Genomic DNA, 22,737 nt, shown 5'->3' with positions numbered 1-22,737 from the left:
ATAATGTTGACTAATTATGCACATTACTATGAAAGCAACAAGCCCAAAACTAAAAATCCACGTTACTGGGCTCCCAAGATGCTCCCAAGAAACACCGAGTAAGGCAGGTGAGGAGGCACACCTGACGCTCAGACGGACTCACAAGCCACCACATGAATTCGATGAGAAAGTAAAAGGTAGAATAAAAAAATGCTGAAATTTCTTTTTCTCCTTCCTATGAGAACACAAGAGTGATTTCTCTTTAAGGAGCTGGTGTGTATTTTCTACAAACGGGCTAGTGCAGAGAGCCCGTGCAGGGCTGGCTTTGTACCCGGAGTTTCTGCAGGGGTCCCCGAGATGCTTCTTGTGAGGCCGGACTGGGCCGCAATGGTGACATGTAACAGCAGCTCGGCTCGGTTCATCAAACTCTTGACTAACGTCTTCGTTTTAGCCAGTGGGTGCGACGGTTTCTGAGTAAGAGAATTCACTTCTTGTAGGAACTTCTCCCTGGAAGGAAAGGCTAATGTGCATTTAGTCGTTCTCAGCTTCACCGAAACCCAAGTTTCGTAATTATAAGGATACGAGAAGATAGGGGGAGACCAAGCCAAAGAAAGCTGAGAAATATCGCTCCCCTTCCCCCCTTCCCTATCAGAGAGGAGCAGCCTTGTCAACGGACCAGTGTCAGCTCCCTTTGCCCAGTTTCAGATGTACCTATGCTGACTTTTGAAGGCTAAGCTAAAAATTTCCATGTTTACAAACTGAGTTCCAACTCAAATATTCAGTGAACACATCAGATTTTTAAGAAGTATCTCCTAAGAGTATACGTCATCACAGTGTAAGCATCACAGTAGTAAATTAGCTTTGTGTAGTTATTAACATCACTAACCTCAGTGACAGGACCATGTTTTCAAGATCATTTCCATCAAAGGAGACTTCCTTCATTGAACACAGAAGTTCTAGTTCTTTCATTTTGTTCTAAAGAAGGAAAAATCAAGAAAAGATGGTAGGCAGGATCTGCAAAAACTGAGTTTTACCGTTCATGTTAAAAGGAACAGAGAATCTCGGGGGGGGGGGGGAGAAAACCCACCACCTCTGGTCCCTATTTGTACGCCAGAGCACATTTGTAAGTAATTATTTGATATTTTAATGATTACAGATGGCACTGACTACTTTCTGGGGACTTCTCCAGTACCTATAACTGCCTTTTGTTTTTGAAGGCTTGGAAGCAAAATTTGACATTGCTGGTAACTTCCTGATAAAACTATTAATCAGTTAAGAACAGCCTAATGAATAATTTATTATTTGTATCATTGATACGTTGATCTAATCAATCTTATTTAATCTCCGTCAAGAATGGATACATTTTGGTGTGTGCAATATCTCAACAAGAATCATTATTTGGTCTCTACACATACATGATATATACCTTTGCACTGTAAATACCAAAGCCCCAGTGATCAAGCCTACAACTTGCTCACCTCATTAAAATGGTAATCATAGAAGAAGGGCATGTTGTTCTCCAGCTTCCCCTGCATGGCGTCATCAACCTCACTTTGCCATTTCTGTTCCAATTCTGCAACACTCTAATAGGTACATTAAAAAATAAAACAATGCGAGAATAGGGACAAAACTAAAACAAGTGCTATCTGCAAATTTGGAAATCTTAGTCCTAATGTTTCAAAACTTCAGGTCACTTTTTTTTTTTTTTTAAAGTAGGCTTTATGCCCAGCATGGAGCCCAATGTGGGGCCTCAGCTCACAGCCCTGAGATCAAGACCTGAGAGGGAGAATAAGAATCAGGTGCTTAACCAACTGAGCCACCCACATGCCCCTCAGGTCCCTTTTAGAACTTCATTACAGGGGCACCTGGGCGGCTCAGTCACTTAAGCGTCTGACTTTGGCTCCGGTCACAATCTCATGGCTCCTGAGCTCAAGCTCTGTGTCAGGTTCCGTGTTGACAGCTCCAAGCCTGCTTTGGATTCTCTCTCTCTCTCAAAAATAAACAAACATTAAGAACAATTTTTTTTTAAAAACTTCATTACATTTCCAGGAAAGAAATTATTTCCAACAGTTGTAGGAGAAATCTAAGTACTTTCGCCTTCACTTACCTGCAGCTGTCTCTCCATGGCATTGAGTTTCTTGAAGGTCTCTCCCATAATTTTACACAGTAAGTCATATTCCTCAGCATGTTCTTCTTGATACTGGAAATTTATTAGGGACTGCAGTGCATCGACCAAATTCAAGTGCTTAATAACACAGGAGACCACCATTTCCTCCATCACATCGGGCTGAATTACTTCTCTGTGATTACGAAGGAAATGAGTCAAGTATATGCCATGCTCTCAAATTACCAATCCCATATTCAATCAGTTGGAGGGTGTAGGCTTTGATTTAAATATATTAAATACATTAAACCACACCTTCTTTATTACAATAAAGAGGCACGACATTATGATGGCTTTCATATCAAGTTGGCAGTAATTTACTGTTTAACTGACAAAACTGACTTAAGCTGATAAAATGAAAATCAAAATTAAAGAGACTTCATTTTCTATAATTTGTATATTTTGTGTCGGAATTGTATTAAAGCTGGAATAGGTCTAAGGATTTAAAAAAAAAAAAAAAAAAAAGATCTTTAGCACCATTTATGCACCATTACAGCTTGTGATATTTGGATGCTGGGCTGAAAATGAATGGTACTTCTGTCTCTTTCTTTTTAAATTTCAACTATTCTTAAAATTGTTCTCCCTGAAATGGGCAATCGTGTCTCAGAAGACAGGGCAGAGGCCACCAGACTTGAAGCAAGAATACTACAAAGACGTTTGCAACTGCACAACTTCATGTTCTACATCAAAGACCCCTCACCATCTCTCTGGACTAAGGAAACCCAAGTTGAGGACTAGGAGTAGACGGTCAAACCACCATGGAAAAACCTATAACTTGTCAAACCTTCTCATGCCTCAGAATCTTATGGAAAACTGGTCAAAACATCGATTACTGGGCCCCATCCTCAGAGGTTCTGATCCACTAGGTAGGAGATGGGGCTCCAGAACTAACAAGCGCTCAGACAGTGTTAGCTGGAGGCCCACACCTTGAGACCTGAGGACCTGGAATACCACCTGGGGGTACTCCCCAGAGTATCTGGTTAGCATTCATAAGTAAATGCGCAATTAAAGGCTCACTTGCTAGACTGTAAAAAATTTACCACCCTCCCCCCCACCTTCCATTGTCTAAACAGTTTTGTTTTTTTTTTTTTCCAATGGGAAAAGCAGAGCACCATTTAGCAACATACTTTATACTTGGTCTGAATTGAGGTCTAGCACGCCCAGAAATTTCCCTGAGCTTTATCATGATTCCTGGAGGCAGCCTGATCCGGGGCAGGTCAAAGTAGTTTCCAACAGGAGGCACGAGGACGTCAGAGGGGTAGGTGAATTCTCTGTCTTCTTCGATGGTCAGTGGCAGTGGAGATGGGCTTGGAGTAAGGGCAGGCGAGATCACGCCATTGGCCTCCACCTGCCACTGGCACCTGAACAGACAGAAAAGAGGATCTTCACTCCTCTTCCATCTGAAAAGAGCTACTTAAAGTTTGCAGATATACCAAACATCTGAAGGATCACATTATATGTTAGGTATTCATCAAGCCTTCCCCAGAAGCTAAGGAAAATGAGCATTCTATGAAATCGCATCTTTGGGAACTTACCTTCTCCCCAACATTTTATTATGAAAACTTTTAAGTATATATAGCAAAGCTGAAAGCATTCCAAGGTTAACACCCATATACCCGCCGCCTAGATTCTAGAAAAAACATTTTGATATGTTTGCTTTATCACTCATCTACTCATCCTTTAGGGGATCCTTGAATTTAATTATGCACTATTTGGGTTGGAGAAAAGCTTCTGCAGTTCAAGGCTGTAATTTCAAATTTAGTAAAGTAAGGGCCAAAAGGCACTTTTCATCTTCTTTCTTAACGACAATGACACCCTCGGGATTGTCAGGCAATATGCACAATGAGATGCGAAACGGACTCAAAGTAGTTTGCCACATGAAGTTCTTTCGCCTTTGTGAGCAAAACTAGCCCTATCTGAGCCTTTTACCTTTGTAAAAGTTTGGACCGCAACAGTTCCTGACAGGCTTCTTCTTCTTTGGTGATTTCTGGTCCATTGTACAGGATTCTCAACATGGAACAAGCTAACACGGACAGACCTAGAGCCAGGTCTACCAGAAAGGGCAGGCCTCCGGACACATCCTCCGACGACTCCTGCAACGCAGACAGGGGCAGACCACACTGGTCAGCGTGCACGGCGGGGCGCTTCGACCCGTGTGCACCGCGCTGCACGGGTCCCCAACCACAGGGGCTCACAGAGCAGCGTCGAGTACTATCGCTATGGGACACAGGCACAGTACCCAACACCATGAGCAGAAAGATGGTGGCACAGAGTGAAGGCTGAACACAATTCTGGAGAGAGAAGAGCTGATAAGACTCCATATTAGAGAGAGCACAAATCACGTGCAAGATTCTTTGGGTCGATTCCTCTCTGCTGTGCCTATCCAGGTATAAATCACTACTTCGTTGGGTCACCTCCATCCTGTGCTCGAACCAAGACGTTGTCAATTCTCATACTGAGTTCGTTCAACAAATATTTGAGTACCTACTGTGTACCAGTCATTGTTCTAGGCCCTTGCAATACAGCAGAGAACAAAGATTCCTGCCCTCACGGAGCTTCCATTCTAGCAGGTACTTCCGCTCTAGAGTGTGTCAGCTTGGTGAAACTTAAGCCATCTCCAAGTCTAAAATAGGTTTTACAAATCAAGCAACTCAAGGGGCTAGTAGAACTCCTACCACTCTCTCATTTTTTTCTGGCTGGGAAAAGAATTCACATAGATTCACGGGCAGGGAAGTAACTATTTGGCACTAAAAGGAGTAGACTGAACCCGCATACAGGGTTTCAATGGACCGTATACAGAGTATAACAGACCCAATTAAGCAGAGACGGAGCCTTTGAGAATAGAATGAAAATCTGATCCTACCACTCTAAAAACCCGGAATCCCAATGCTTACTTCTATTAGGTGTTCGAGTCTCCTTCACCCCATGGAAAGATGCTAGAGGCAGACTACCTCTCCAGGCTTTGAAGATGGAGCCCCTAGCAGTGGGTTCTTTCTGTGCCGCTAAACGGATTTTAGGTCACAGCTAGTTTTAGTCCACAAGACTACTACTTATGAAAGTAGTCTACTACTGCCCAATGGAAGAGATGGATGAAACAGCTCATATTTTGCCCGGTCTCCGGGGCAAATATGACGTCTGTAAGCAAGGCACACAGGAGAAAGTACATTACGCCCACAGCGGTGGTTAGGTTCCAGTACCTGAGCGCGAACTGTGCAAGCAAAGCCCCACATAGCTTTATCGGGAGTGTTGTGTTCACGGCCACTTCTCATTTCAAAGGAGAAGGTGACTGTATCTCCTTCCACCTTAAAATTTAAGGGGGGGAAAATACACTTTAAAAAAAAAAAAAAAGACACATGATTTTCAAGAGAGCAATGAATTTCAGAGATTTACTTTCAAAAGGGCCACAGCAATAATTCACTCCTTTTCTCAATCGCACGTTTGACTCAAACTCCATCCCCTCTCTCCTCTGGACACCAGCCTTCCGGAGGTCTCTCCTGACCAGGTAGTCTGGGGACGAGGCATCTGGGAAACGGGGCCACGATCACCCAACAGCAGGATCGGAGTATAGATTAAATCTTGACCATAATTTCAATCGATTCCTCAGACTTCTATTCTTTCTGCCCTCCCCCCTCCCCACCACCTCACTTGTGCCGGGAAGGCAGGCCAACGGCCTGGATCTTGAAGAACAGAGTGCTGCGAGACCTTGCTCTGTATTGCGGAACCAACACCACGAGTAATGAACAAAACATAGGAAATGAGAGAACGATTAAAAGTGTCGTGCCGATGCAGATTTGGATGCATCCAAACTACACCCCTGGACATAACTTGCTATCTACCGCTGAATTAAAGAGGGTAGGTAACGCACACGAGACACAAGCTTCCAGAACAGACTTTGGAGAGGTTTTCAGGTTTTAGTGGGCATTTCAGCTCATATTCATAGCCTAGGTAGATCTGTTGTAGTTCCAGGGCCCAAATTACAAAGCATGACTGGAATCTCATCCATCTGAGAAGGATCATTACTGTTGCTCCAAAGGCCCAAATTCATTCGAAAACACGGATTCCACATTTTTAACCTAGGGTGCCCATCACGGGAGAGTGCAGACAAGCAAGCTGAAAGAACTAGCAGGCCTTCATCTAATGGACAGGGAAGGAAATGCCGTGGGCACCTCAGTCCCTGGAGTAACCTGGGGAACGGATGCCAGTTCTGGAGCCAACAGGGGTCTGACAATGCCCTACAAGGACGGTCATTCTGAATGAGGCAGTGAGTTTACAGACCTGGCAAGATGGCTCCAGCTCAACAAAAGCACCCACAGACCTTTTTTTTTTTTTTTTTTTTCTTCTTTTTCTGGAATTAGAGTTAATACTCGGGCCTGGAAGGAACGGGAGTTCAGTTTTCTTTTCGAGGAAGTGAATCTGACTGGATACCATACCTTCACCAAGTCTTTGGGCCAGCCAGTTCCTAAGACACTACGGCTGCCATATCCCAGTGTGTTGCCTCCATACTCAGCAACCTTCCTACTGTTTGTGTTAGGCCCCGCATATATCACCAACTTCAAAACAGAAAATATACTGTTAGACTGTAAAAGAAAAACAAAAACAACATCTACAAATAAAAAGGCTGCAAAAAAGTGTTTGTTTAAAAATACATTCATAACCAGGCACTGATGTCATTACAGAATATTCCCTGATTTTTTAAGGTATAACTGATACTAGTTTGGATGCAACAGGTATTGCCACAATTTAACTGCCTGGGGACCTCACATTAACATAGGTCTACTCAGCTATTACACATATTTTTAAGTAGTTATTTTAATGCTAAGTAATGACGTATAACTCATTAATAACTGGTACAGTTTGCCCCCTGAAGTCCTCCCCCAAATTAATAAAGTGAGCAAATACAGATGGAAAGACGGTTATATCTAACACAACGAAATAAAGGCAAAAAACAAAAAAACAACACAAAACCCAAAAACTCAATGCATGAGGATTTTTAAAAACGCAACAAATTGAAAATAAGCCATACATCCTTTGAATGTTGCTTAATAGGGTAAAAAGAAAATGACATAAATTTAGGCCAGAAAAGGCGCTGCTGCTTCTTGGGTCAGTTTTCATGGATCAGTACTTTTCCGCAATAAAGGTTATTCATTTATGTGCAATTAACCAACTTTCTAATATGCAGGAGAGATATTTAGAGGTCCCTTGGCATTCAAATACTTCCCTGGGAAGAATGAAGCTCTGGTTTCCGTAAACTCCAACTCCTGTCTTCTCATGTGCACTCTGACCACCTCTGACTGCACAGGAGAGCTCAGTTTGGATCTAGAGGCTACATTTTTAGCCCCTGACACTTATCATGTTGTGCTTTCTTACCCTTTTGGACCTTTTGCTGATACCAACCAGGGACCACTGGAAAAGTAAATGTTCCTTTTATCTGTGTAGGAAGCCTCCCTGTGCCTCCACATTTAACGCTAAACGTCTACCGCAGGTGTTGGTTAGCGTAGGTCAGAGGATGCGAATCACTGGTTTTAAAGGAGAAACAAAATGACACCGACTGATATGGCAACCTCTCCATTTCTATTTTCAACAGTCCTATCACCTGAATCTAGGAAATGGGGGTAGCTGATGTCAGGAGCCATGAAGTGGGGCAGGCTGATGGCAAGACGTTTCTTTTTTGAAAGGCCCATGAAAGACCATTTTCTAAATTCTCCCGCTTCCAGCTAACCTGAGTTTTGGAGACGTATCTTAAGCCCCTCCCGACACCTGACAGTTTTCACTATCCTAAAAGATAAGGGGGAAGGGGACCCTATCATTTGCTCAGTGATGGGTTTCACCACCTCAGAGTACATACAGTTAAGAAGTCCTTTATTATTTAACCTAAAAATCTCCCCTGGAAGGATTTAAGACCTTTCACCCTAACACTCTACAGAGGAGCTAACAATCTACATACAACTACATAAAAATAGTCCTGCGTACGTACAAAGCTAGTAGATAACCCTTCGGTTGTTCTTTTATGAGGTTACACGTCACAGTCACATTCCTCTTTCCTCAGAAGTTCAACATGATGGTTTGCAACACAACCACATAAACAGAAGAAAACACTTCAACCCCTCAAATGTTTCCTTCCACTTAAAATTATCAAGCCACTACACGTCAGAAACTACTCTTCCTCAAAATCTATGTGGGCCCTGAGGTACTGACAACAAAGAACAAATAATAAAAAGAAAACAGATCCTAGCACATCTGAAACTCTTCTAAAAGGCCATCTTCTCCCAAAGAATACGTGAGAAGCCCCAGAATCGGGCAGTACGATCTTTCTAGACGAATGCAAATCACCTGTCCACAGGAATTCCGAGCACCGGAGGAAGGCAGTAGGTAAGCAATAGGCAAAAGAAAACTTCCTTTGACTCTCAGATCTAAACTCTGAAAAGCTTACGAAAGTGCACTTTCAACATGTTGTGAAAACACTGTTCTTCGAACACAGACATGCTGGTTATTTCCCCAACCACTACCCTTCAAGGCGTATCTTAAAGTTTTCCAAAGAGACATCTGCAGACAGAAATAAGTCGGGAATGGTGACCAGGAGCAAAGAAAAATAAGAAGCATCTAAGAAACCAGCCTATTGGCGGTGGAACCAATACTAAGCCAGTCTTGCTTACTTTGTCATAGTCATACTGTGAAGAACATCTACTATCAAATCTAAGGTACAAGCAGCGAGCTCCTGGGATGTGGACAGTTTCTTTAAATTTATAGTTGTCTCTGACAGGGTGGACGGTTTCCACGGTCTTTCCAGCAGCCCATGGAGCAGGAATCTTTAAACCAGTGAGAAAGCCTGGCTCTTCCTTCTCTTCCAGCATCCTAAAACCAGACACAGAGAAAGTGATTTAGCTTAGCAGCGTGGAGAGGAAAAAGAAGAGGTACACATGGTAAAATACAAAAGGTTAAGGAATGTCGCTCTCCTTTTCCACATCACGCAGTCTGACAACCTCAGAGCTTTTAAATGCTAGGTATCAGTGGCGATCAGAAGCACTGTAAAAGCTCCTATGTTTAAGGCTCTTTTGTTGTTGTCGCTAGAGAAGATACTTGCATTTCCCCCTCTCTTTTCAAGGAGGAGAGCCCAGGAGAGGACCTCACCAACTCTCAAGTTACTTAAAAAAAAAAAAAAAAAAAAAAAAATGCTATAAAGGACCCTTAAGATTGGTCACTTTCCAAATCCCACAGGATTAGTATCCTATCAAGGTTCCTTTTGTTGGTATCTAAATGTCAATTGTTGAAAACTCCATGAGTCTACCTGACTTTTTCCTTTAATTTTTGCTAAAGAAGAATGCCTTCAAAGTCCTCTTGTCTACTGTAATTAAACCCTCGAGGGCTTTGCAGCCCAAGGCTGTGGTATACAAACTCCTAAGACCTATACTTGGCTCTTGTGAAATTAACACTCTTCTTTCAGCTCTGCACTAGCAATGTGGTGGCCACAGAGTCAAGTGTGGCCAGGTAGACAGAATCTGAACTGAAAACAATTTAAGATTCAGTTTCTTCATCACATGAGCGACACCACAAGTCATCATGAACAGCGTGTGGCTATGGCTGATGATCCCGGACAGCACGGGGGCAAAGTTGCGTCACTACGCAAAGCTGCACTGGATACCACGCTCTTCTAGAGAGACCTGCAAAGTCGCCCCTTTCTGATTGGCATTTTTGAAGACTGCTCTGATAGGTGTAACTGACACGTAATCAACTGCCCATATTTAAAGTGTACAACTTGGTAAGTTTGGACATAGGTATACACTAGTGAAGTTTCCTTCCTTCGCTTGGTAATCCAGGCAATCATTTTTTGCTTTCTATCACTAGAAATGAGTTTACATCGTCTATAGTTTCCTATCTAGGGAATCATATGGCATGTTCTTTTTGAGGGGATCTGGCTTCTTTTGCGCAGCATAAGGATTCTGAAATCGTTCCTATTGTCGCATGTATCAACCATTCATTCACTTTTATTGCTGGGTAGGATTCCGTCGTAGGAATATTCTAATACTCTGCAACTCATTTATCCCTTCCCCCGTTGATAGACATTAGGGCTGTTTCTCGTGTTGGGCTCCTCCAAGTAAGGCTGTTATGAACCTTCATATACAAGTCTTTGTAAGAAGCTATGCTTCCCTTTTTCTTGTGTAAATACCTAGAGGTGGAATAGCTAGGTCATGTGGCAGGTGTACACTTAACTTTTTAAGAAACTGTCAACCTATTTGCCAAAGTCATAGTATTTTACATCGCCATCGTTGGTATAGGAGAGCCTGTCAATCTTTAATCTCTTGATCTGTGGGGAATTTATTCTCACCTGATCCTATAAATCTATAAAGCAATTCTAGAATTATCTGGAAAACGTGACCCTAAAGTCTCTTTTCCCAGTTACAAAATCCTTGCTAGAATTCAGTGTCGTAAAAGGAGAACGAGGCTTTCACCAGAAGAAAACAAGGCAGGGGTTCCAGCAAGGAAGCAGCATCTTTCACCTCTGATCGGGGAACAGCCTGCCCTTCTGGTCTGATGCACCACATGGGGAACAGCCCACCTCGGCAAAAACTGGACACTGGGTTTTAAGCAGCAAAGCCGTCTGAAACACAAAACCATCATCATGTCTTAAAGTGCTTACTGTCAGTTATCTGGATGGTACTACAGCCAAATTTAGAATTCTCACTTAAGTCATCTTTTTACAATCCTAGTCTGTCCTCCTTCACGAAGAAATGCTTTGAGACTTAGACCACTCAATATCATTTTATTTAATGCTGTCATGGCACATATCCTTTCTATCAGTCACCGATAGCCCGCAAGGCCTCAGGAGGCTGAATACAATGGTAGGATCTCCATAGATAGCATTGCAGATTAGCAGTTTCACAGCTGACCAGTGATCAACACTTGCTAGAAGATCGCAGTAAGTAATTTAGTCAAACAAAACGTTTCTCCTTAATATTTCGGTTTCTTTTTTATTATGTTTTCCTTCATTCCACTATTATTTCCCTTGGCTTCTGAAAGACATGGCCATGTTTACTCTGCCTTCAATAAATACGGCCGCAACGCGAGAGGTGGGCGGGCCGAAGAGCAGCTCACTTTGGCACACCAGGGACCGTACCTGACTGGTATAGAGTACCAACTGGACCAGCTGAGGCATCAGGGCATCGGCCATGGTCAGAGTCTGTAAATTTGGATGCATCAGGGAAGTCAGTAACACTGGAAGAAGGTGACCAAGCATAGTAGCCTTAGTAACTTGTTCCAAGCCTTTTAACCTACAAAAAGTTCAAGAAAACAATGGCTTAAGCAATTCCTAATCACGTGAAGAAGCAACCGTCCTCTTTATCTGACAAATTCTCTTAAACTGCATTTCCTTGAACTGCTTAAGCACTTCTAGCTACGGCAGTTCGGTCCACAAATCTCCCACCTTCTACCACTGAGGGAGAGGGAGAGAACAGAAACCAAGTAAGAGATTTCACTGTCAACCTGAGTTGACACGGTGCGTATCACAGCACCTCGGAAGCACTTTATCAGTGGGTTCTAACATGCAGACGGCTACTCTAGGTAGTTACCACAGGCAGAGTTCCCTTGGCACTGGAACTTTAGATCGCTGTGCTGTATGCAGTCTCCGACAGAGAGAAAGTAACTAGCTACAACACAGATTTTTCTTTTGTCTTTAAAATCACATCCCCCCATTTTATTGAGACAGAACAGTGTATAAATTTAAGGTGTATAACAATTATTTGATAGATGTATATATTGTAAAATGATTACCTAAAATCACATTCTTAATATCCCAATCCTCTGCCAGAAGAATTAAGGTATTTGACTCACCCAAAGAAAGACGTGGGTTATAGAAATTCTCTGAGGCTACTTGGGGTACTGGGGTTGGAACAAGAAACAGACCTCCCATCTCCCAGGCTCTCAGACTCTCTCTCTTCCCTGGCAGGCGGGGGGCAGGTGGGGGGCAGGTGGGGGGTGAGGAGGCCAAATCTGTACCACAAGCCCCAGCAAATGGGCCCCATACGACTTAACAAGCCCTCGTGCAATGCCTATCTGGGTTATACTGCCCCCAGTTCCAATGTGGCCACCAACTCTCTGGGAATGGGCAGGAAACAAGGGACATGGGGACAGACAGGGTTACCAGAGGAAAAATTACACTGAGGGGTTGTTTTGGATCAGCATCTCTAACATTAAAATCATTATCACACACAGATGTAACGGCAAACCATTAGCAGAAATTTTCATGGGGAGGGCTAAGAAAGAGCTTTATTACTGGGAGAGAGAAGATTACCCTCTACAGAGGTCACTCCTATACTTGAAGAAGTAAAATCACAGTAAAATTTTAAGACATTATGTCAGCGTCATCTTTCGCATGGCAGTTAATCTTCTGTGTCACTAAGTCACCTGGCTGTCTAAAGTACTTATCACGAGGACACCAAGTGCATGTGCCGCTGAGCTAGATGATGGAAGGAAGGGCCAGTTTGGGGGCGATGATGGTGGCAGACCCGAATGTCGGCGGGGAGGCTGTGCACCAGAGCCTCGCCGCCCCCTCAGACTCTGGCTGGCGGCCCAGTCTCACCTAAAAGCACCATTAAAGAGTTCGATTGCACTTGGCGTTGAAAACAGTTGCCATTTCAACCTAGTCTCACAAAAATCCCTCTATGTTAAATGAACATTTGATGTTCTGTTCTAAGAGATTTTGCTTTCATAAGCAATTCTGCTTCCTGAAGGGCAGCAGGCCACAGCTCACGACCCATTTCCTCACCTCTGCTCACGGTCAGCTAGGTCACTATTTATGAGGGCAGTTGTGACCTGCTGTAGCATTTCCAACACTTCATCACATCCAGTCAGGATTTGGGTGGCAAGAGCCAAAATACTGACCTTTAGCTCCTAGGTAGAAAATATCACAATATTATTTTTAGGCTTTGGGACGAACATACACTCACAACGACAACACGAAATGATGTATTTAATGATGCATTTCCAAACGAAATAATGAGGTGGCCAGAATCAGCCCAAAGCAGGAAGTTCCGCTAGGATGGCAAGTAGCAATTTGATTTGGGAGGCTAAGGTCTGGAGTGCTGACAGAAATACGCAGTATTTCACGGGGAGCACACCGAGTCCCTGGGAGAAAAGGCATTTCTCCCATCCCCTCCAGCACAAGAGAGCTCCCGGTGGCCAGCCCAGAAACTGTCCAGGTGGAAGATTGCCTTGGGTGGTATGAGGGTAGCTAAAGAGAAAAACAGAACAGTAAAAGGCGCGTGTAGAGGCGGTGAATAAAATGAGACAAAAACACAACATTCTGAAACAGTACAAGTGACCTTTTTACTTAATGTTGTAAACCATCACACTTGAAAACAGGCAAGTTAAAAATTCAATTGAAGTAGCAGCCAGTTACAAGCTATCGAACATTAAAATTAACTATTAGAGAGTTCGTGGGCATACAAATACTAAATCGTGTGTTAAAAAGCACTCGTTAAAATCACACAAGTGTTTAGCTTACAATTATTTTCTGTTAAGAAAAAATACAACCAACCTAACCTTCTAGGTGAAATCTGGGTTTTTCATTTTTCCCAGAGATACTGGATAACTCTGCCTCTTCTGCCTTTACCAAGAGTATTTCTCTCCGTGGATTAATTAAAGAATTTAGAGAATTTAGCCTTTCAAATAGAAAACACTTGCTTCCATTGTTGGGACTTTTCTGGGGCCTTCTTTGCAATTATTAAGATGTTTTTATCATGAAGAGAAAAGGAATTCTGAACTGACAGGCTAAACCAGGGTTTAAGTCACACGGATCCCATCAGCTGCCATGTGCTGACGGCGCCCCCTGTGGCCGCACAGTGCGTGCGGTTAGCATGCCTCCTCCTCTGAGCCTCACAGAACCTCGCAAGGGAGACTTAGTGTCCTTTTTCACTGAGAAACTAAGGCAAGAAAAGTTAATCAACAGTATCAGCAATTTAAAAGATTAATTCCTGCATTTTTGCCTATTTAAAAACCGATTATACAGTGAGATCAACTCAAGAATTCACAAGTGTATGGGTTGTAGAGTATGAGCGCATAAAGCAGTAAGAAAAGGGCGAAGCATAATGGCTTTTATCTCTATCGCTTCCTCGGTAAATTTCTCACTGTGTTTCAGTCAACACGTTAGAGAAGAACCAAGTTCTTATCGATTTCTCTGATTCTCTCACAGAGAAGAAATTCTACACAACAATGCAAGCAACAGCCTCCAGCATCTGTCAAAATTATAACCACCACTGCTATAAAAAAAAATCTTTGGATTGCTATAAATTGCCATGTGGGAACAAATTATTGAGTTTACATAGAAGCTAACTTAAAAATAATTACAGAGAATGAAATGAACCGTAGGTTTAGAAATTATTCAATATAAAGGTTGTGAGAAAATTACCACCTTTTTAAGTTATTTGAATGGAGAGAATGTAATAAACCAGCCGCAAAGTCAAAATTATTTCAAATGTTGGATTATTTTATCTCTATATGCATAGATTTCAGATGTGTACGAGATCACTTGTAAGCGCAATACTTTATAGTCCTTTAAAAAAGGATGAAATAAACAAGGCACAAGAAGAGTGACACGAGCACATGGAGACACGTTATGAGAGTGTCACAAATATGGTAACCACTGTGCAAGGACATAAAAACCTATGAGATGAGTGACCTAATATTACCTCTCACAACAATAGAGCCACAGGGTGAAATGTGACATCGTAATACACAGAGTTAGCCAGTCGAGCTGCCCTTTACACACTGGGTAGAAAGCATCGTTAGAAGAAAGCTTGGTGTTTACCTGTACCTTCAATGTCTCTCCCTGCAAGGAGCTGTCACTGTCCTCGTTCTCATCGGGTTTAATCAAAATAGTGTTACTGAGAAGGTGGTTCTGAACTGCCATCAGATAGCGCAGGCAGGAGGATGCAGCCTTTAATACAAATAAGGGCATTTAAATGATCTACACCTTACAGCAAAAAGGGTTCATGTCATCCTCATGTTTATAAGGGTTGGACAAGGGAAGCAGAAGAGAAAGTACAGAAAACAGACCAGGTTAGTTTCTCAGGTGACTTACTTCCACATGACTTTTGATATGTCATTTGACACATTCACCTTTCTGCCTTCTGCTGCCTAATTCGCACTAGTCACTCAGATACTTACTTGAATTTCTCCCACCCTCTCCCCCTCTCATGAATTTCCACTAGAAAAGAGTCCACTAGAACCTTGAAAGAATCTCTAGGTTCTTTCTAGTCTCTGGGGAACCGTGACGTTTTAGAAAACGATACTACATTAACAGTTAACAGGGAGGACAATCCTCACTATGTAAACAAAACGAAAACATCCAAATTCAGTCAAACGATTCACTGCATCAAGACATTTAAAAGCAGGGGGAATAAAATCTTAGAGAAAGCGATCCAAGTGGGTTTGTTTGGTTCTGTATTTCCAGGACAAACACAGTCACCCACTGACTCCGTCAATTAAGACTGCCTTGGAGAGTGCGTTACGTCAGCGTGTACACACACACACACACACACACACACACACACACACACACACACCTCGATACAGTAACATGAAAACAGGGACACTTGATACCATTTGGCTTCATTAAACACATTTTTACTTACAGGCACAGTCGAAAGGAGTTTTTGAAAATCCTCTTTAGAGACAGTTTGGCACTTGGTGATTAAGATACAGGATTCCCGTACAACAATCTTCAGAATGTAGTGTAAAAGTTCATCATTTAGTCTTTAAAATGCAGGAAAAATGTAACAATAAGATACGTATGGTTTAATAAAAGGATAAATTTTACACAATTGGAATGAGATGACAAACAGGAGATACAAAATTCACTGGCTCTGTAAGTATATCATCTTCCTCAGCAACAATGCTAACAACTAGGTGTACTATCTAAATCCAACTTAAGAAACAAAACGGTAACCAAGGACATAGTCTGACTACTTTTATAAACGGCAAAGAAAACCAACACCTTCCTCCCCTTCCCAGCTCACCCACACCCTCACCCTGGCCCTCTCCCGTAGCCCACTGAGTTGGGTGGCACCCTTCACCAAGATGTTTAAATAAGTTCCATCCATTCTTTCCACTGAGTACTTTGCCGAGAAAACTGAAAAATGCTATCATCGCCTTTTAGGGCAAGTGTGGGATATATGATCTTTTGATGGATCCGTGATTTCAACTTAACATGCTAATTATCATATTAGATATTATAGGAGACTTAAGTTGCTCAAACGCATTTAATGTAAATTAGTTACTGAGAAAAACACAAAGAGAAGGCTATCAGTCAACAGCGTGACTGGGGTCACCTGTAATGCTCATCCTCCTCGCTGCCAAATCGGTTGTTTTGAAGCTGTTCAGCTAAATTGGTTAAGATCACATCCCGCAGCTGGGAGAGGCCGCTGTTTCTCTCTCCTGACACAGAACAGAGCTCCGTGAATGACCCTGGTGATTACACTTAGGAAACTGAGGCTATTAAAACAAGTTTTCAAATGAGCACACTGTTGACGATGTAGGGGCGCCAGGCACACGTACTCTCACAAAGAGCAGCAGCAAAAACAACCTCACAAACCAAGCAGACTTCTTTCAACCAGCACATCCTGATCTAGCTGTAGTTTGCCTCTTCATATGTCACACAGCGGGATTTCTAATTCCTTAAACTCACGCTGCTTATAAACACAGAGTGTCTCTGACAGGGTGAGCTTTGCTGTAGTTGTTTGATCTAACTTTAAAAGTTGGGTTTTAATGTATGGAGGAAACAAACGGACTTGGCAACCCCTAAGAAGTCATTATCTGTAATGCACGTTAAACCTCTACTATCAGGCACCTTCTGCTAAGCGGCATGGATAAAAAAAGGTTGATAAAGGCTTGAAGATACACAGAACAGGGTTTCTCCTCTCAATCTAGTTGAAGCACTGGTGTACGTGCAGATACATTAAAAAAAAAAAAAAATTAACAAGGGGCGCCTGGGTGGCTCAGTCGATGAAGCATCCAACTTTGGCTCAGGTCATGATCTCACAATTTGTGGGTTCGAGTCCCGCATCAGGCTCTGTGCTGACAGCTCAGAGCCTGGAGCCTGCTTCAGATTCTAGGTCTCCCTCCCTCTGCCCCCCGCCCCCGTTCGCATTCTGTCTCTCTTTCAAAAGTGAACTTTGAAAAAAAAATACTAACAAATACTAACAAACAAGAAAGGTCTATTATCATAATAATCCAGTTGGTTCCTCGAGGACAAAAAAAGGGATGGCTGTTCAAGAAGTCAGGGATAATTCTCACCTTCCGTTAAGACCAGCTTAAGTAAGTTATTGATTTCGGTTTCACCTGGGTACAAGATATTTAAGCCAGAGCTGAAATGACAGAAAAGTCAAAAAGCTTTTCAACAAATATTCTAGAAAATCCAAACTCTAAATATTTTAATTTGCACTTATGTTAAAGATGCCAGTGATTACATGAAACTCTGAGGGAAGTTTCATGACTAACAAAGTGGCTGAACCTAAATTCAGCGTCATGATACAGTCCATTCACCTCCCTGATCAGCAACCAACAGGCTCCCTCTCCTGCGAGTTTCCAGAATGAGAATTTGTCTGAGGCTGGATATGGAACTGGTAAGAGAGAACTGAGCTGTAAAAAAGTCAGTGTAGCCGGGCCAGGTAGATATTAGCAGACTGTGCCCAAAAGCGCATTTGGGAAGTGGGATTTCTAAATCTCAGCTTTTCCAAAAGGGCAAGAGGGGCATCACAAGTGGTGCCAGAATCTTATTTTTTTCTGTGAGGTTTCCACACAATAAAGTGAACACTTTTCAAGTGTACAATATGACAAGTTTTGACATATGGGTATACCCATGAAGCCATCACCATAGTCAGAACACAGCCATCACCTCCAGAAGTTTCCTCATGACACTAGATTTAAATTAGAAAACAGGGGCGTCTGACTTCAGCTCAGGTCATGATCTCGTGGTTTGTGAGTTCAGGCCCCGCGTCAGGCTCTGTGCTGACAGCTCAGAGCCTGGAGCCCACTTTGGATTCTGTGTCTCCCTCTCTCTCTCTGCCCCTTCCCCTCTCAAGCACGCACGCGTACGCTCTCTCTCAAAAATAAACACACGTTTAAAAAAAAAAAAACTTAAATAACTTACAAAAGATACCCAAAGCATAATCAACTATGGAAGGAAAAAAATCCCCTCCCTCTCTGTTCACCCCTATCACACAGTTCTTGCAGACCAAGCATTCAGTTGTCCCTTGGTCACTAAATTATACTTGGTCACATTAAAACTATATTCCTGGATAACAGTTCATTGCACTCGGAAAACAATATTAAATATTAAACAATATTAAATAATAACAAACAGAAAATGGCCCATATATTCTGCCCTCTTCTCTAACAAGGTTTTAGGTTTTAAGCAGAATTTAAAAGGTACTTTGCATTTTATGAAGCTCTCACAAACTCTCATAGTAGGTGTTATTTTTATGCCCATTTTATAGCTAAGGAAAAGGAAACCTGAAACCGAGCTAGTAAGTGGCAGAGCAAGGACTAGAACCCAGGTCTGCCGGCTGCCAAAAGACTGGCTTCTTAGTCGCTTTGGGACACTCTCTCCACAAATGACAGGAACCTTCACTTGCAAACCATCAAAATATCCAATTAAAGAGTTAAAAAAAATTGGTTTCTTTCTTTTAAAATCCAAAAGGTAAGATGAGGACACATAGTTATGTGGCTTGGGGCCTCTGGGAGTGGGGCCACAAGCCCTCTCTGGCCAAATTATCCCCTGTGCACGAGGCCCTGACTATGGGATGAGGTCAGAGACTTCCAGGCTACCAGCCAGTAGAGTACAGAGGGTAGAGGGTGGCACAGGAGACGCATTTTGCAGAAAGCATGAAGAAAATCATGATTACCTGATGGCAAGACAGACTTCCTTCTGAATTTCAGGGCAAATTTGATCCTTTGGTGCCATCAACAACTGCCAAAGCAGCAATCCAGACCGTCGAATGATGTCTCGGTTTCTTTCGGTTTGTGGGCTGAAGAAAAATTTAAATACCACCTACGGAAACATAAGGGGTAGATCTAAAAATGCTTATTCTACTAGGGATAAAATTATCCCTACGGAAAAAAGCACAGAGTAGATACTCTTATGAACAGACATCCAGGTGGATTTTTCACCACACTCTCTTCTATTGTGTAATAGTGTAATTATAGTAAATATTTTACATCTATTAATTGCAGTGAGCTATAGCTCACTGTATATAGCAGTACTCCATTAACTGCAGTGCAACGAATATGATTATCATTCTAATTACAGGATTAGAGTGTGGTTATGATGCAAGACGGGAATGTTATTAAATTTCTCTTTTGGTGGCAATTAGCTGGCTGAAACCAAGATTTGTGTTTCTTTTTCTCTATTATCTTACGTCGAAACGGTGCATTTACCTGAAAGACAACGAGAATACAGCGTATAATACAAGTATCTCCGTTAACCATGGCCTTCTCCATAATGTCACAAATACTGCTAAGATGGTGGGCTTCGATTGGATGCTGCTTGCCCAAGACACTTGTGATTGGAAGATTGGGGTTGGTGGCAAGAAGATTGAGTTGGTGTATGCACATCGCACCCACATGGTGCAGTAACTGGTTTATAACCTCATTCGTGGTTATAGCCTCTTCTAGAAAATGAAAAAGAAACTCAGTGAGGAAAGGCATCTCCGTGGGTGGCCTCCAAGGAGCAGAACTCTGACTTACGAAAGGAACACACATACTAGGACAGAGGATCTTGGCTCCCGTCTCTTCTACTACCTCTGGAGAATCCTTTTCCCTGCCACAGAGTGCTGGGGCGAAAATGCAAACGCTAGGAAATCCCCATTTTTTTTAAAAAAAATTAACGTTTATTTATTATTAAAAGACAGAGACAGAGCATGGGAAGGGCAGAGAGAGGGATACACACAGAATCTGAAGCAGGCTCCAGGCTCCGAGCGGTCAGCACAGAGCCCGACGCGGGACTCGAGCTCACAAACTGCGAGATCATGGCCTGATGAGGGTCTGAGGTGGTCAGACGCTTAACTGAGCCACCCAGGCGCCCCTAGGAAATCCCCATTTTTAAAGGGCAGAAGCGACTAACCACTTAGAGAGCCCTTTCTATATGCCGGACAACAGGCTAAATGTTTTACATGCGTTACCTTACAATACCGTTATAAACTTAGACTATTTTAGCCCTGTTTTGTAGAGGAGTCAATCAAGGTCAGAGAGGTTAAGTAACTCGCCCTGGGTCACACAGATACTAAGTATAGAGCTGGGATTTGCATTCAGGTCATTTCCGCTCAGAGGCCATGCTGCAACCAATCTAGTAAAATCTACCTTCTATGACTTCTCTGTGATGGAACACCACCCCCACCGCATCCCCACTCCCAGGTCCACAAATATCTCCTCCCACGGTACCTCAACATTTTTATCTCAGTCCCCACAACCTAGAGAGCCATCAGTTCAACTGTGAGCATTCACAAGCATCCTCTTACATAATAATAAACAGCCCATGGACGGTCACAGCCATTCAGGAAATGGATGTGAAAGTAATCTAAACAGGCAGAGTGAAAAACAGAACAAAACAAAAAAACCCAACCCTGCTTTTCCCCCTTAAAGCAGCTGAAATTAATTGCCTACCAGGAACAGGAAAGCAGCAATCTGGGAGAGGCAGGCCTGGGTAGGGGGACCTTGGAGTTGCTAAAGGCTGGTGGGCACTGGGGACTATGAGGAAGGACTCAAGGAAAACCAAAGAGAAGGTGAACTTGGCCAAAACTAAACTTTTCAATTGTATATTAACTGGAGGGCCAGTTCTCTTTTTGTCTTTGAGTCCCTTGCTTTTAGGACAATAGAATTCGGGTTAATACTACTCGTCCTCACCAAAGACTTTCAGAAAGCTAGCCTCTGGGACCTACCCAAATAAATAAGGTCTTTGATTTTTATGCTGAGTTAGATGGGAAGCCGGTGGACGAGTCTGAGCAGAGGAGGGACAGACCTGACTCCTGACACTGAGACCGGTTGCCGGGCGGAAACGAGCCTACAGGGGCGGAGGGCAACCGTGGAGGAAGCAGGAAGACCAGTGAGCGGGCCACTATGAGAATATGGCAAAGTAAAACCAATGCCTAGGCAAGAGGTAGTGCAGCCCGGGTGGTGCAAAATGGTTGGATTTGGGATACCTCTTGAGGGTAGGACCGGACAGGATTTGCTGGTGTCCATTTGGATATGAGGTGTCAAAAAAAAGTCTTAGATGACCCTAAATTTGCGGGCTCTGCATATGAAGGCACAGTGATCCCTCTACTAGCACACAGGGGATTCAGCAGGTATAGATTTGGAGAAGGGGAAAGCCAGGAAGTCTGTTTTTGACAAGCTGGAGATATCGATCAGATATACAAGTGGAGAGAAAGTCTCCAAGCAAGAGGCTTGGAGAGGATCATTAGGGAGGCACTGATATATAGTTGACTTTTTTCTTCTTTTTGCTGTTTCTTTATCCCCCAATAGCTTTATCCAGATACAATTTACATACCATAAAATTCTCCCATTTTAAGTGCACAATTCAATGGTTTTTAGTAAATTTACACACATACCGGAAGCAGGAACATAAGTAGAAACATTACCACTGACTATGAAAATTAATTCTAAGGAAATAGCATGATCAACTTTATGCCAACAATAAGAAAACTTAGGGGCACCTGGGGGGCTCAGTCAGTTAAGCATCTTTGGCTCAGGTCATGATCTCACAGTTTGTGGGTTCGAGCTCCGCATCGGGCTCTATGCTGCCAGCTCGGAACCTGGAGCCTGCTTCAGGTTCTGTCTCTCTCCCTCTCTCTATGCCCCTCCACCACTCATGCTCTGTCTCTCAAAAATAAAAACATTTAAAAAAAAATCAAACCTAGGGGCACCTGGGTGGCTCAGTTGGTTGAGCATCCGACTTCGGCTCAGGTCTGTCTGATCTCACTGTTTCTGAGTTCAAGCCCCGCATCGGGTTCTGTGCTGACAACTCAAGCCTGGAGCCCGCCTCAGATTCTGTGTCTCCCTCTCTCTTTGACCATCCCCCACTCACAATCTGTCTCTCTCTCTCTCTCTCTCTCTCTCTCTCAAAAATAAACATTTAAAAAAAAAATTAAACCTAGATGAAATGCACAAATTCTAGAAAGACACAAATTACCAAATCTCAAGAATAAAAAATCTGATCAGATAACTGCAGAGCCTCAAAGTATCACCTTCCTTAAAGTATTAATTACTGTGGTAATTAACATAGTTAACATATGTCCACAAATTCTGATTTTTTTTTAATGTTTATTTATTTGGGGAGAAAGCGAGCCCAAGTCGGGGAGGGGCAGGCAGAGGTGCAGAGACAGAATCCCAAGCAGGCTCCTTGCAGAGCCCCACTTGGGGCTTGAACTCATCAACTGTGAGATCATGACCTGAGCTGAAACCAAGAGTCAGACAACCAACCAACTGAGCCACGCAGGTGCCCATCTTTGATGCTTTTCCTTCCAGGACGTGGAGCCTAATTCCTCTTCCCATAAGTGTGGGCTTAATGACTGGCTTCTTTTTTTTTTTTTTTTTTTTTTTTTTTTTTT

General features: G+C 42.8%; 2 protein-coding genes across 5 annotated transcripts in view; both read right to left on the bottom strand.

Moving 5' to 3' along the window:
- The window catches only part of RPL6 (ribosomal protein L6), a 152,161-nt gene that overhangs the window by 14,729 nt on the left and 114,695 nt on the right, over positions 1-22,737 (bottom strand). The gene's annotated exons all lie outside the window — the stretch shown is intronic.
- Positions 1-22,737, bottom strand: part of HECTD4 (HECT domain E3 ubiquitin protein ligase 4) — a 189,221-nt gene that overhangs the window by 71,111 nt on the left and 95,373 nt on the right. For 3 of the 4 annotated variants that reach the window (XM_049619914.1, XM_049619915.1, XM_049619917.1), the window contains 18 exons: positions 19,571-19,803; positions 19,039-19,184; positions 17,429-17,499; positions 16,465-16,570; positions 15,769-15,889; positions 14,943-15,071; positions 12,903-13,027; positions 11,256-11,409; positions 10,639-10,739; positions 8,797-8,995; positions 6,574-6,693; positions 5,341-5,445; positions 4,073-4,236; positions 3,271-3,504; positions 2,087-2,279; positions 1,458-1,562; positions 866-954; positions 311-486 (listed from right to left, as the gene is read on the bottom strand). In XM_049619914.1, coding sequence (XP_049475871.1) covers positions 311-486; positions 866-954; positions 1,458-1,562; positions 2,087-2,279; positions 3,271-3,504; positions 4,073-4,236; positions 5,341-5,445; positions 6,574-6,693; positions 8,797-8,995; positions 10,639-10,739; positions 11,256-11,409; positions 12,903-13,027; positions 14,943-15,071; positions 15,769-15,889; positions 16,465-16,570; positions 17,429-17,499; positions 19,039-19,184; positions 19,571-19,803 — 2,571 coding nt within the window. The remainder of the gene's footprint in view (positions 1-310; positions 487-865; positions 955-1,457; positions 1,563-2,086; positions 2,280-3,270; positions 3,505-4,072; positions 4,237-5,340; positions 5,446-6,573; positions 6,694-8,796; positions 8,996-10,638; positions 10,740-11,255; positions 11,410-12,902; positions 13,028-14,942; positions 15,072-15,768; positions 15,890-16,464; positions 16,571-17,428; positions 17,500-19,038; positions 19,185-19,570; positions 19,804-22,737) is intronic. The other variant, XM_049619916.1, reaches the window with a different exon arrangement.

Source organism: Panthera uncia, assembly GCF_023721935.1.
Source record: "Panthera uncia isolate 11264 chromosome D3 unlocalized genomic scaffold, Puncia_PCG_1.0 HiC_scaffold_8, whole genome shotgun sequence".
Lineage (NCBI taxonomy): Eukaryota > Metazoa > Chordata > Mammalia > Carnivora > Felidae > Panthera > Panthera uncia.
This window is presented reverse-complemented; position numbering and strand designations above follow the sequence as displayed.